The sequence below is a fragment of the Cryptomeria japonica genome, chromosome 6 (genome assembly GCF_030272615.1).
Source record: "Cryptomeria japonica chromosome 6, Sugi_1.0, whole genome shotgun sequence".
Taxonomy (NCBI): Eukaryota; Viridiplantae; Streptophyta; class Pinopsida; order Cupressales; family Cupressaceae; genus Cryptomeria; species Cryptomeria japonica.
The window spans coordinates 122,228,784-122,243,889 of NC_081410.1; the positions used below are offsets into that span (position 1 = coordinate 122,228,784).

General features: G+C 35.5%; 1 protein-coding gene across 1 annotated transcript in view; it reads left to right on the forward strand.

Annotated features, from left to right (window-relative positions):
• The window catches only part of LOC131045090 (protein TIC 21, chloroplastic), a 55,005-nt gene extending 41,306 nt beyond the window's left edge, over positions 1-13,699 (forward strand). Inside the window, exons 3-4 of the mRNA XM_057978615.2 lie at positions 2,184-2,387; positions 13,108-13,699. Coding sequence (XP_057834598.2) covers positions 2,184-2,387; positions 13,108-13,221 — 318 coding nt within the window. The 3' untranslated portion in view covers positions 13,222-13,699. The remainder of the gene's footprint in view (positions 1-2,183; positions 2,388-13,107) is intronic.
• The last annotated feature ends 1,407 nt before the right edge of the window (positions 13,700-15,106 follow it).

Below are 15,106 nucleotides of genomic sequence, written 5' to 3' on the forward strand. Positions count from 1 at the left end.
TACATCCTTTTCAACTAGAGATTTGAGATCTTCAGCCCCTCTTTGGATTCATCTCATGACTTTAGCCCTTTTAAGGTATGAGTTCGTAAAATCATTCTAATATCCATCATGATTCATGTATAGTAAATAATGTTCTCAGGAAAGAATCTAATTTGGAGAACAGAATAACCAATATTCCAGGTAATGCAGCGTTTCTTGCTACAGGTGCCTGAAACAAGAATTCTCTTCATGCTTTCATACATTGTAAACAATTTAATACTTGAACATTCTCTGACCCCATAGCAACGTAGTTTGGAGAAAGAATCTTTGATGCAGGTTGGTAAGACCAGAGTAACAATTAATCTGGGTGACTAAGCATTATATTCATGGATATGAAGTAATGGACTCAGGAAGGGTGAAAGGTTATGTGGGGAACAGAGTAACTATTTAGTATTTTGCTTTCTATGATTAATTTAGAATTCTGTTCTTCTCCACACTTCATAGGTCCTTTTTTCCATGTGTGAACAGTGATTGATTTTCTGACAGAAACCAACTTTGTTTGAAATGCAGACCTTTATTTATTATTTTTGAAGTAGGTGATTGTTATAGTAATGTGGTTATAGTTTGTCAAATTGAACAATTATTGTTTTACACATTTTTGAGTATCTAAAATATACTTTAAATCAGTGAAACATTAATCGTTTGGGGAATTAATCGGCAAACCAAAAGTCTCAAACCAAAAGTATAAGACTTTTTGAAAAAATCGGGAAAAAGTCGAGAAAAAATTGAATTTACAAAAAACGTAAAAAATTGAACAAGAAAAAAACAGTAAAAACTACTTTTTTTAATATTTAAGGACATTTCCATAGCATAGAGATATTGTAAACAAACAAAAATAGACTTCAACACATGAATTACAAAGTTGGATGGACATGGATACAGGTACAGCAGTATCCGATACTGATATGGCTATTTTTTAACTCTTATATATATATATATATATATATATACACTAGCAATGATTAATAGTTAAGGGTTATTTTTACGTATATGTATATTTTTCAATTATATTTTAATTTTATATTCAGATTTAAATATTGAAATATTTAATTATTATTATTGTTATTTTTTTAATTATATTCAATATATAAATTCTTAGAAGCAAAATTTTTTTGGGGAAAAAATTGGCAAATCAAAAGTATAATATTTTTTGAAAAAATCGAATATATATATATATATATATATATATAAATTATAATAAATTTAAAATCTTAATTAGTTTAAAATTTCATTTAAATAATATATAAAAAATTTAAATATTTGAATTTGTTAAATTATGAATTTTATATTTAATAAATTTAACATATTAATAAGTTTAAAATTTAATTTAAATGATTAAATTTGTGAATATTAAAATAAAAGAATGTTATATATCTTACATTTTAATTTAAATAGTTTGAATTTGTTAAATTTAATATATTGATAATTTAAAAATTTAATTAAATATTTTAAAATACTAAATTTAAAATTATTAAATATTTATAAATAAAATAATATCAAATTGAATTATCGTAAATGTTAAATTTTAATATAAATGAAATCATATCTATAAACTATATTATTAAAAATTTAAACCCACCTGCGACTGGGCTAACCAATGCGGAGTTATATGCCACTCGACTGCATCTTACGGATATATGGATTTCGACTGCAATTTTCTGCTCTCGTCACGCCTTCTGCATCTATATGGCGATTTCGAGGGCTTTTATAGGGTTTCATGGGGTTTTCTTTGCGGGATTTTTAGAGCAACTTTTTTCACGTTTTTTTGCAATTTTAACACGATTTTCAGGCAGTTTTAATGTGATTTTCAAGCGATTTTAACGTGAAAAATCGTTGACAATTTGGTCAATGATTTTTCCACAAATTGTGATTAATTCAGGGAAAAATTGTCCACCTTCCCGATCTGCGATTAATTGGGTATAATCACGATTTTTTAAAGATTATTGCTTGAATACACTGTTGCTGAATCAAAATTCTATAGTGACTTGAGATCTAGAACATTTTTCTTTTTGTTTTATCTTTTGTCTAGATATGTCCTATTTAATCTCAAGAGCATTTTGTTACAACACTGTTGATACATCTAGACTGGTCTTATGAACTTATTAATATGTTTTGATACTTCATCTACTACATGTGTTTTGCAGGCTCCTCTACGTGCTGATGTGGTGAGAAACCTTAAAAACGGAATTATTATAAACATTCTTGGTATGGGTGCAACTGTGCTTGGCATACAAGCAACTGTAGGGGTTTTAGTGGCAAAGGCTCTAACTACTTCAGCTAACCCGTATTACCAAGGAATATCGCCAGGTTACAGTCCTGTTCTGGCTCTTGATGTGTTCTTGGTGCAGGTATTTGCTTTATTTTTAAGGATACAAAACTTTTGAAGTTTCTAATTTGATTCAGATGTTCCTTGTGCCTCTTGAGACTTAATGTAATCTCCCACTGTTTGATTATTTTAGTGCTGAGATAGCTTCAAACTTCAGATTATATTTTAAAAATGTGATGATCTGTTTTCTCTGATAACTTTCTTCTGTTGTAATTAGTTTCCTCTTTGGGGTCAACTCAAAAGACTTGTGCCTTGCTATGGTTTCAAATGCACAAGTAGCCTCAGCTACTATGAATTCAGCTAGATCATCAATCTTCAATTCTCACGATTAATAAATTCTTGAAAACAAGAATCATTTATTATTAAATGGAAAAATCAGAGTTGTTAGAAGAGAAAAAATGCATGTACGGGGATTTTCAAGTAAATGTCTGTCTGAAATGTTTTGGGGACACTCAACCAATTATGTATATGTGTAAAAGGTTTTCCTATTAAGATCTAATATCTTTTCAATGATAGCTCATGGCCAGCATTCTTGTGTCCAAGAACTCCTTCAATCTTTTTAATTGTTTGTCATTCACAGTGCTACTGAGTGAATATAGGAACTTGGTTTGCATTTATGCTTTATTCTGGTAGATCCAAGCTTAAGACTTCAGTCCCATACTTGTTCCCTTCAGCAGAAGCAGGTGCTATTTTTTTTCCAATAGAAGTGGTAGCTATGATTTCTCTTCTAGTTCATCTAACAAAGCTAGTGGGAACAAGTGGTCCAAGGTAAATGAGAAGAGCTGAACAAGAATGAGGAACCTGGATGAAACAAAACAACATATAGATGTAACCCATTGGCCTCATAAATGTAACCCGTTGGGTTCTCATCTCAATCCACCAAGCACAAAACTCTCACTAAAGGCTTTGACACCTAAAAGCAAACGATAGTTACAATTAAAATAATTACTTTAACAAAGTCAAACTAAAAGATATAAATGAAAACTTAAATTAAAGTTTGAAGTTACCTTGCTGATCTCTACGACTCTCTTTGCAAAGGTATTATAAAAAATTGTCTTTGTTACCTTCTCTCTATCAACCCTCTTTGAATAAAATGAATTCAGCCATGCTTAGCTCACAAACATTTATTTCAAAGATCTCAACAAAGTACAAAATGTAACGTCCCCTTCTGAGGAGTGGTTTGAGTTGACTATTTAGCCTATTGGATTCCCGTAGGCTAAGGTGGACTATAAGGGAATAAATTAAATCAATTAATTAAAGTTGTCCAATAAAGTACATTTACAAATAACTTTGTTCAGTTAATTCAATAAACCGACTTAAGTAAAAATTAAAAGGAGATATTAAAGCTACTTAAATAAGCTATTAATGCCCCCTTCATGTAGTAGTCGGTAGTGATCGTTTAGCCTATTTTTTTCTCATAGGCTAAGTTGGACTATAAGGGAATAGATTAAATTAATTAATTAAAGTTGTTCAATAAAGTACATTTTAGGATAGCTTTATTCAATCAATTCAATGAAGTGACTGAAGTGAAACATTAAAAGGAGATATTAAAGTCACTTTATTAAATGAGTTTTAATGAGAATCATTTTGAAGCAGAAATTCGAAAAGGTTTTTGGGAAAATTCTACGGGTTTTTTATAAAAGGAGATTTTGGAGCTCATGTCACTATGCTTGGTTTCTTTTCTCTATGAGGATTTTGGAGAGCTCCTTGTGGAACAAAAACCCTAGGATGAAAACCCTAAGGGAAAAATCCGTTTTAGTAGTGAAAGACCTACCCTGGGGAGTCACACAGATTTCACATTTGGGTTCAACATTTGGAGGTTTATGGAATTTGTTGTCTTATGCCAAGACAAATTTTTGAGTTTGGAAGATTTGGATAGATTGCCTAGTGAAACTGGGACCCCATTCCTCGCTAGGGCGATTGGATGTTTTTATTGCTGTTCAAGTTTTGCTTGAAAGCTTGGATGCCAAGGGATGATGGAAATTGAGTTTTGGGCGATTTCATTTCCTTATGTTGGGCGATAACATTGCTATTGGTAGTGTGAGTTTTTGGAATTGACAAAGGGACGGTGGAGTGCATATCTTTTGGTCGTCATTACCTTCAAAGGTCGATGTGAGACATAATAGTTAGAACCTAGGGAGTCATCCAGCCTTATTGAGGCAATTTGGAGTGTTTGTGTTGGACACTCAATTCTATCAAGGAACCATTATTGTTGTTGGGTTGTAGGGCCTTTGTGTTGGTTTTTATAACCACCCACTTACCGCAGAACACTAACCAATGGTTTTGACCTAATATACTGATTCGAGTACAAGTACACAGAGAATTGGGTATGACAATTTTTTTTTCCTCGAGTACGGGTATGGGCATGTTTGTACACACACACACATATGTTCAAATATCAGAATTATAAATTATAAACTGTCACTCCCATTATTACAATCCATACAATTAAACTTTCCCATACATGAATCCGTAATTGCCAATAAATATTCATAATTTGCAAAAATGATAATATTCAACTTTCAAGTCTCAAAATGTCATTAAACAATGAAAATTCAAATTACAAGCCATATGGGATTCAATCTTCATATTCATTTCATCCAAAGCATCAAGCCCAAGCCCAAGCCCAAGCCCAAGCCCAAGGTCATCATTTGGTTCAAATTGAACATCATTTGAACCACAATCCATTGGATTGCCACTCCCACTAGCTAAGTCTCTGTCAAGTACCATAGCTGCGTCATCTATAGAGACTTGAGCAAGCTGTGCAACTATAGCATCTAAATCAGCACACTCAGGGGCTAGATCCCAATTCATTGTCGCACCTGCATTATATTCAGGTTTCTTATGTGACAATAGATTAAGGTTGGAGTGTACATAGACCAAATCCTTTGCTTTTTTGGCACCCAAATGATTGCGCTTGACCGAGTGGATGATGGAGTATGTACTGCAATTCTTCTTAGATGAAGAAAAACTTGCAACCTGTTATGAGTTTGCATATAACATGTAGTTAAAATCTTAATAGTTAAAACATAATTATAAATTGTAATATAAAATAATATGATAGCATCAAATGGAATTGGAAAATAATAAAAAAAAAAAGGATACATACTTGGGAGAGAATTTTAATTGCAAGAGGCTGCAGGAAAATGAAGCCTTAACCATGTACATACCACCACTCATCAACATTTATCCCGTATTTGTCTTAAAGAGCTATAACATCATGATATTTTTGTAGATATGAATTGGGCAAACAACCTCACGATAATATTTCTAGTTACCTCATCTGAATATATCTTTTTAAATGCAGCCCTATAGCCAGCAACAACCTCTGCATCTCTATATGGTGGCACCCTCCTTGGCAATGCAGGCATCTCTGCTGTTAATTTTAGCAATCAGACTGACAGTAAGAAACAGAAAACATGAAATGCACACATAACACAGTGATACCTTGGGAAAACCTCCCTCTTGGAGGTGAAAAACCCAACAAGAATATCTCAGATCCAATATATATTAAGGGCACAACCAAACTACAAATTAGCTCAGCTAGGGCACAACCAATGATCACCAAAGTACACAGTTATCTGCAATTCTGATCAGATCTGAATATGAACGAAATTCCCAGAATGTCATACGCTGATCTTGAATGATGTTCGCTGGCTGAGGATAGCAGATTCAGCAGGCATCACAGACTTAGGAGATGATTCGCCTTGCCTAGAGCAAGCTCGCTCAAGGTAGAATAACTTCGGTTCTCCAAGTAGGTTAAATTCGCTCAATGATGAAGTGATCAGGTTCGCTGCTAGGTGTGATCAGATTCGCTGCTGTAGATGTCTTGATTAGTGTAGATCACATAAGGCAGAGAGATGATTGATTATTATATTTTATTGTGACTACAATTCACTTTGTACTTATATGAAACATACCCTTAATTTTCTTGGTCGTCCTAATACATAATTGGTGCCAAGATACAAGTTGAATTTACAAATTACATATGAATCAGTTCTTGCCTCATAGCAAGTTACAAGTTACATTTAGATCATATGCCCAAATAGGGCCTGCCCTATATTGGATATAGCTGCTGAGATATTTAAATATCAAGGCCGACAGGCCACTTGATAGTTGTGTAGTAGGTCGGCTCCCAGAAGGGATCCGAGCTGGCTACAAAAACCAACACTCTCTCTTAGCTAGGGAGGATTCCTTTTGAACAAGTCACATAGTGACTACCACCATGGCTACTCCCATGGATGAAACCCATAAGATGTTCACCATAGCTACTCCTAGAGAGTGAACAAGCACATCATGGAATTTCTTCCATGATACCCATGATACCTACTTGCAGAGGGTGGGCCCACCATGCCTACTCACGAAGGGTGGAAGAGGGCTTTCACCTCAAACTTCTCCCAAAGAAGAATGCATTACCACCATGCCTACTCGCAGGGGGTGGATCCACCATACCTACTTGCAGAGGGTGGATCCACCATACCTACTCGCAGAGGGTGGAACGAGGGCTTTAACCTCAGATTTCTCCCAGAGAAGAATTCATCACCACCATGCCTACTCGCAGAGGGTGGATCCACCATACCTACTCGCAGAGGGTGGAACAAGGGCTTTCACCTCAAACTTCTCTCGCAGAGAAGAATGCATTAACAAGGGATTGCACCTCGAACTTCTCCCTCACAGAGAAGAACTCATTTACAAGGGATTGCACATCGAACTCCTCCCTCACAGAGAACTCATTAACAAGGGCTTTCACCTCAAATTTCTCCATCATAGAGAAAAATGCATTAACCAAATCTTCATGATAGTGTGGCTTCCTCTGAAGCTGGAATGTCATGCTTCCTCTGAAGCTGAAATGTCATGCTTCCTCTGAAGCTGAAATCAATCTTCTGACCTCCTTTTCCAAGGTTACTTCTAGTTATGTATCACCAACTCAGCTTTCTAGACTTTAGCCTGTGATGCTTCCTCACGGGATGCCTCAAAATCTTCCTTCCTTGAAGAAACGCTTCCGGCCATCATCTCAATTCTATGACTGCAAGCTTCAAGTTCTTTCTCCCTTGAATGCTTCTTGGTCTGTCCTTTCTTTGAAAGACCGCTTGTAGAGCATAAGCAAGAGTGCCTATTGCTTCACTAAAATCCCCTTCATATTTCTCCTGAATGTCAATCTCTTCATTGCAAATAGAATTCCAAAAACCTATAACCTGAAGAGCAAAAGGCTGTGATGAAATATCCTGCATGTAAGGGGCAAGTTTCTCATGGCAAGTACATTCAAATGCAGCTTATCTGCTGCCAATGTAAATAACACACATATTTAATGACTACATATGCAATACATGAACATTAAAGGACTACTTATCTCTTTATTGATTTTCCCAGCCATGTATTCAAGTGGAGACCCTGCAAGTCTTGAGAACTCTCTGTGGTTGATGAAGTTATCGCTATCTATGGTGTAGCAGCATCATTGTGGTCTGCAAACAAGGTTGTCCAGTATGGAAACAAGGTGATATTAATATTGCATCACGCAAGATGACATTGATCCCCTCCACAATGATTTCTAGGCACCGCGTGCATCATCAGATATGCCTTTATGGTTGGCATGCTCGCCACCATCTTGTGTGTAAAAGGAGAGGTGAAACAAACTACTATCAATTTGATCACAACCAATTCAAACCAAGCTCTGATACCATGTTAATTTTAGCAATCAGATTGACAGTAAGAAACAAAAAACATGAAATGCACACATAACACAGTGATACCTTGGGAAAACCTCCCTCTTGGAGGTGAAAAACCCAGCAAGAATATCTTAGATCCAATATATATTAAGGGCACAACCAAACTACAAATTAGCCCATCTAGGGCACAACAAATGATCACCAAAGTACACACTTATCTGCAACTCTGATCAGATCTGAATATGAACGAAATTCCCAGAATGTCATATGCTGATCTTGAATGATGTTCGCTGGTTGAGGATAGCAGATTCAGCAGGCATCACAGACTTAGGAGATGATTCGTCTTGCCTAGAGTAAGCTCGCTCAAGGTAGAATAACTTCAGTTCTCCAAGTAGGCTAAATTCGCTCAATGATGAAGTGATCAGGTTCGCTGCTAGGTGTGATCAGATTTGCTGCTGTAGATGTCTTGATTAGTGCAGATCGCATAAGGCAGAGAGATGATTGGTTATTATATTTATTGTGACTACAAGTCACCTTGTACTTATATGAAACATACCCTTAATTTTCTTGGTCGGCCTAATACATAATTGGCGCCACGATACAAGTTGAATTTACAAATTACATTTGAATTAGGTCTCGCCTCATAGCAAGTTACAAGTTACATTTAGATCATATGCCCAAATAGGGCCAGCCCTATATTGGATATAGCCGTTGAGATATTTAAATATCAAGGCCGACAGGCCACTTGATATTTGTGTAGTAGGTCGGCCCCCAGAAGGGATCCGACCTAGCTACAAAAACCAACATCTACGCTATAAAACTTTGGCTTCAAAGCAAATGCTAAGGGATGTAAGGGGGTGGTCATCTTGTTCCAATGGTCAACAACAATTTGTTTTACAATTTTGAAAAATGTTTCCGTTGGGTCATGTTCCTTGGCCTCTATTATTGTTCTTATTTTCTCCACCATGTAGTCCATGTCATCATAAATAATGGGCTCAGTGCAACTCAACACATTTTCCACACGATCCCATTAATTATCAAGGATCAATACGCTTACTTTTTGGGCTCTTCTGTGTTTTACTACTTGCATACACTCCACAAAGGTGTTGATGACCATAGCACTCAAGGCCTCTTGCACCTTCACAAGTCGTCTTAATATCAGTATGTGAGATGCAAATTGTTTTTTGACAACCTAACATGACATAAAAAATACACGTCATATATCAATTATAAAAAAAATAAAATTAAAAAAATAATTTAAATTACCTTCAACAACTCCAACTTGGAGAAGGTCCTAAATATGGTTTGTGACATGTGATGATTAGTCACAACATTTGAATCTCCTCGCTCTCTCTATAAATTTGTTTGACCCAATCAATTTGTGTGCCAATCTTTTGCACGATTAAATTGAATGAGTGGATTGCACACGGTGTCCAAAAAATGTGACCATATGCAGCCTCCACTATGGACCCAGCTGCCTGACAATTTTTAGCATTGTCCGTTATGGCATGGACAATATTTTGAGGCCCCACCATATCAATGGATTCTATGAGGATATTGGCAATTAAACTTGCATCTTTCACTTGCCCCTCACAATCCAAAACTCTTAAAAACATTTCACCTTTAGGGGACATTGCTATAACATTGATCGATGGCCTATTTTTGCAATCTTTCCATCTATTGGAAATGGTGGACACACCTATTTCTGGCCATGTATCTTTAATGATTCTCAATTGTGTCTCTACGGAAGCTTTCTCCTTTGCCAATAAGGTGGTTCACAACCTTTCATACCGAGGACAAACATAATTAGGAGGTGTATTGCAAAGGGTATGTACCGTGTCTCAAAAATAAGGTGATCAAACAATGTTGAAAGGAAGCTTACTGCCATAAATGCAACAAGCAACACTCTGATCTGCAACCTCTCTAATTTCATTTTTGAAGGCACTATCCAATGGGCCTCTTTTTTGTGTAACCACAGCATTCTCTAGTTTAGAAGGTGGTAGCATTGGCATGGAAGGATATGGCCCAACCGGTCTTGTGGAGCCACTAACAGGCCTCTTCAAGCTTGCCTTGGCAAGAGGATGATCAGTGCTTGGTTTGCTGCTTTTCTTGCTAGTTTCCTCTTGTTCTCTAATATATTTTCCATAATTAGAGATTTTGGCAGCCCTTTACCATTTGAACCCTTACAAAATTTTATTCCATGTCTTGGGATGGCACAAAAGTGACCTTTCACTCGATAGTATGAGCTGGTATACTCTACGCCACAATGGTTATACTACCAAAGAAAACTCCCACCACCAGACATTTGCTTGATCATTGTTGTATAATGCCAAAGTGGTGAATCGACATCAATTTTAAAAATGCTCTCTTGAGTATGGGCCTGGGCAACTGAACTAGAGCTTCCACTTGCACTTCCAACCATTATGTATGAATAATGGACATAAAATCATAAATAGAAAACTCAACGTTATTGAAAAAAATTGGAAAAAAATTGGCATTATAACCCTTATTATACATACAAAGTGTAAAAAATAATTCAAAACTTCTTAATTTTTTAAAAAAGAACTTGAAAAAAATGAAGATTCACTCACCTATGATGGCTAAATATTCCTTCTCCAACGATTCCTACGCCTTTGATGCATGTCTCGCACCTCTGTAGCCTTCACCTTCGAAGAAATATGCAATCACCTTCAAAACAAGCTTGGAGAGAAAAAAATGTGAAAAATGCAAGTATAATGAGAAGAATGAGTGAAAAGAGTGGATAGAGGCATGTTTAGGGTTTTGCAAAATTTAAAATGTTAAAAAATGTGTTTTTAAGTTAAAAAAATTGTTTTTTAAATTGTGGGCCTCGCTTTTGGGCACCCACGAGTTGGGTTCTCCCAGGTACATCTGGGTTTTGCCCCTGGAACGCCCTTGGGTTTGTCCCAGGTGCACCCTAGACGTCTAGGATGCACTCGGGTTCGACCGGCTCTACCGGGACCTAGCTTGTACCCAGCTTGAGTCCGGGCCTTCCCTGCAAATACTGCTAACATAGGTTTTGACACCTAAAGTAAGAGAGTATAGAAATGAAATTAGCAAATTAAACTAAATTAGAAATATGAATTCTGTGAATTAAAATATCATAAATTTACACAATCAACAAATTTTACATTATAAAATAAAATAAAATACTTAATTTTTGAAATAATGCTTACTTTGATGATCTACTCCATATACTTGGCAAATGTATCATAAAAAATGGTCTTCATGACTCTCTTCACTTTGACCTCTCTATAGTTAGGGCTCGAATATGTACTTAAGGTTGGTCAATGTGATAAAATTGGTCATAGACATTATGACTCTTGACTGCGGCAAGCTCCTTGCTATCAATGTGCCCATTAATGAGATTTAGAATCCATTTGTGTTTGTAGATGTAGTCTGTGACATTTCTCTCATTTTCCACCTCTCTTCACCAAGGTTTTTATAATATCTTTAAGGAGAAGGTCAATGCAGTTGGTAGCACAAGGGGCTCCAAAACAACATATAGCGTCTCTCCTGTAGAAGTTTATTAGTTGCTACATACACAATTGTATTGTTTGTTACTACTTGGACAACATTCTCCATTCCGAAGTCCATCACCACTTTGTCCGACAAGTTGTACAAGGTATTGACATTTTTGATTCCACTAAAAGTATCGATTGACATCAAAAACACTAGTTGTCCTCTTGAAACCATGAGGAAGTTGATGATGGTTTGGTCCTTGCCATCCATCCACTTGTAAGATAAAATGCCACAACCTCTATTTTTCCAAATTTGTTTTCATTCATCTACTAATTGATATTTGTTTTTGATTGCATCCTACAAAAATGGCCCACTCAACTAATAATGAATTGGTGCCTTGAACCCCCAACTTGCCATGTTCATTACAGTGACCAATTGCTTCCAATAAGGACTTGCCACAACATAAATGGAATGTTGTAGTGCCAAAAATTGGCACATGCCAACTTGGCTTCATGACATGCAATACTTTCTAATGAAGGTTGTGCACAAGAAGTGTTTTGAGAAACCCAAAAAATGGAACTATGGTTGCCTACAATGCTGAATACCTGTAATGGAAGATTAATTCCCTAAATTTCCCTGACTTTGTAGAACTCATACTTGCCAATTCCTTTGTCATACTCTTTTTGTTTTCTTTATTCTAATCATAAGATGCGAAGAGAACTTTTGGCTCTCACTGTCAACCTCTTGATATGCTTGTGTATATGCCAGAACATCTCAGCAAGTGATTTGTACAAGATAATATTTGAGACAATTTACGCCTTCTATTATGCTTAACCCATAATAGTTGCAAGTTACCATTCCTACCTTTCTAGCTGCTGCTTGATGTTTCCAAGTAGGGTTCTTAGGATTGCTGCCATCTCTCCTACTAGCAGATGCCACTTTATTTTTGGAAAAATGGAAATAAACCCTAGCAAGACAGAAAAGAAGTTGAAAAAATTCAAAGAAAATCCCAGCTGGTACTACAGACTGATTCAAATAAAAAATAAAATAGCAAATAAGTAATAATTAAACCATACTACTAGAAATTTAGAATGAAGGCAGTTAAAAATAATCATCTAAATCTTGAATAAGAGCTGATAAGATGTAAAATGCATCAATAATAGTGCTAACAAAATGTAAATATAAATGGCCAAAATCTGCATACATAATGAATGACGGCCTCTGATAAATATCCTGGGCACCATCATAGACTGTAGCCTGTGAATAGATATATCTAGACACCATCATCTTTTGAAGACAAGTGTATGGTAGTCTCATACTTTTGTCTGGTTTAGTCCTTTAATATATAAATGATACATGATATTTATTTTTGACAGAACCCTCATATCATGTTATACAAGTGGCATCAAAATGTCACAAAGACTCATTTAGGTGACATTAATTGCGTTGAATATATATGCTATTTGTAATATCTTGTAAAATGTAAACTGTTTTGCCTTTGAATGTGTGACTAAGACTTTGCATGTGAATTTTTCAGAGCCAGTTACTGTTTTCTCATCGATCTGACAAATATTGTTTTTTTGTGTTGCATTTCAGGCTTGTGGAAATACTATTCTCTCTCATTTTCTGGGACTCCTTTTCTCATTGGAGTTACTTCGGTCTGTTACTCTACCACAGCCTCCTGAGACAGTAACACCTAAGGTTGCCTAAATCCAGTCCATGCCAGAAAATAGTTGTTTCGGAACCAAGTATTCCATGGACGATCATCCCTTTTGAAGATTCGTGTTTAATACATGGCATGGGTTCCCTATCCACCATTTTCTTCCCATGTCAGTTCTAAGTTAAGTCTTGATTGTGAATATTTTTAACAGTTGTTCATTTAACTATTTCAAGGCTACTTATTTTTCTCCAAAGCAACTAAGAGTGTTTTCTCCAATTTACATTTGTGAGCTTTTAGTTTGTTTCCTTTAGGACTACCTTTCTTCTATTATGGAAACAAGTTCTAAAAGAACGTTTGTATTTGTCTTCTATAGGTTTTCTGAATGACAAATTATTAGATAAATGTTTCAGCATAATATGAATAAATGTAAATTCACAATCACAGACTTTGATGTGCATTCTAAGCAGGCACTGTTTTTGGTCATTGAAGATGAAAATAATCAAAGGTGGGCTTATCAAGATTCAGTTACAGGAGGATTCTTTCATGTATATTTCAAAGGAATGGTTTGCATTGTTCTACAGGATAAAGTAACTATATCACATGACGGTAATGCTGGTTACTGATCAGAACATTCAGGAATTCTATTATTTTACTGATATGCCAAAAACTAGGAATTGAAATCCGAAATCCACAAATATTCCAGAAGGTTTTTGTCCAAAGTAATTACCATTACTTCCTACTGATATGAATTGAATAACGCCAGACTATTTAGCTCTTCCTAAATACTGGGACACACTGACATCTCATCCTTAAGGATCTCTGAATTCAAAAAACTAATTTTATTGCAGCAATTTCCTCATCAAAAGTGTATTGGAAAGATTAAGGTCACTAGAATTGCTGAGAAAGTTTGGGAGGGAGATACCCCTGGCCAAATTTCCAAATAAAACATGGAAAAGTAAATATTCAAGGTGGTCTTGTCAAACTTCAGTTACAGGAGGATTCTTTCATGTATATTTCAAAGAAACTGTTTGCATTGTTCTACAGGATAAAGTAACTATATCACATGACGATAATGCTGATTACTGATAAGAACATTAAGGAATTGTATTATTTTACTGATATGCCAAAAATCAGGAATGGAAATCCTCGATCCACAAATATTCCATAAGGTTTTTGTCGAATTAGTTACTGTTACTTCCTACTGATATGAGTTGAAAACACCATAGTATTAGCTCTTCCTAAATTGTGGGGCGCACTGACATTTCATCCTTCAAGTATCCTTGGATTCAAATAAACTAATTCTATTGCACTAATTTCCTCATTAAAATTGTGTGGGAAAGATTAAGGTCACTAGAATTGCAGAGAAAGTTTGGGAGGGAGCAATAACCCTGGCCAAATTTCCAATAAAACATGGAAAAGTAAATAAAACTACTTTAAATGCCATATTTTAAACATAGATCATTTTCAAATGAAAAAAATCACAATGCATGCCCATTTCCTGTGTTTTTAAATGACAGATATTCTCTAGTTTTTGGTTTAGGAATTGCACTCTATATTTTTATTGTTCAATTTCTTTTGGCATGATAGATGTGAACCCATTAAGGTAACTTGTCCATCATTTGAGCTGAGTTGACTTGAAAACTTGTTACTTAGCAAGAAGGGGTCCAATTGGCAGGATATGTGGTGAAGCTACTTCTATATGCTGATGTTCTCACCTTGATTTCAAAAATAGCTTATGGTTTAAGAGAGCACATACAGGATGCAAGTGAACATTACCATGACCAAAATCGTGATCTTCTCTTTGAAAAGGAATGACAAACAAATTACCTTTCTTTTTGAAGGCAGACCATTAGAAATAATGAAAGAGTACAAATTTCTTGGGATTGACTATCACTATAAGCTCAGTTGGAAGACTTGTAGGACAAAAGGGATATA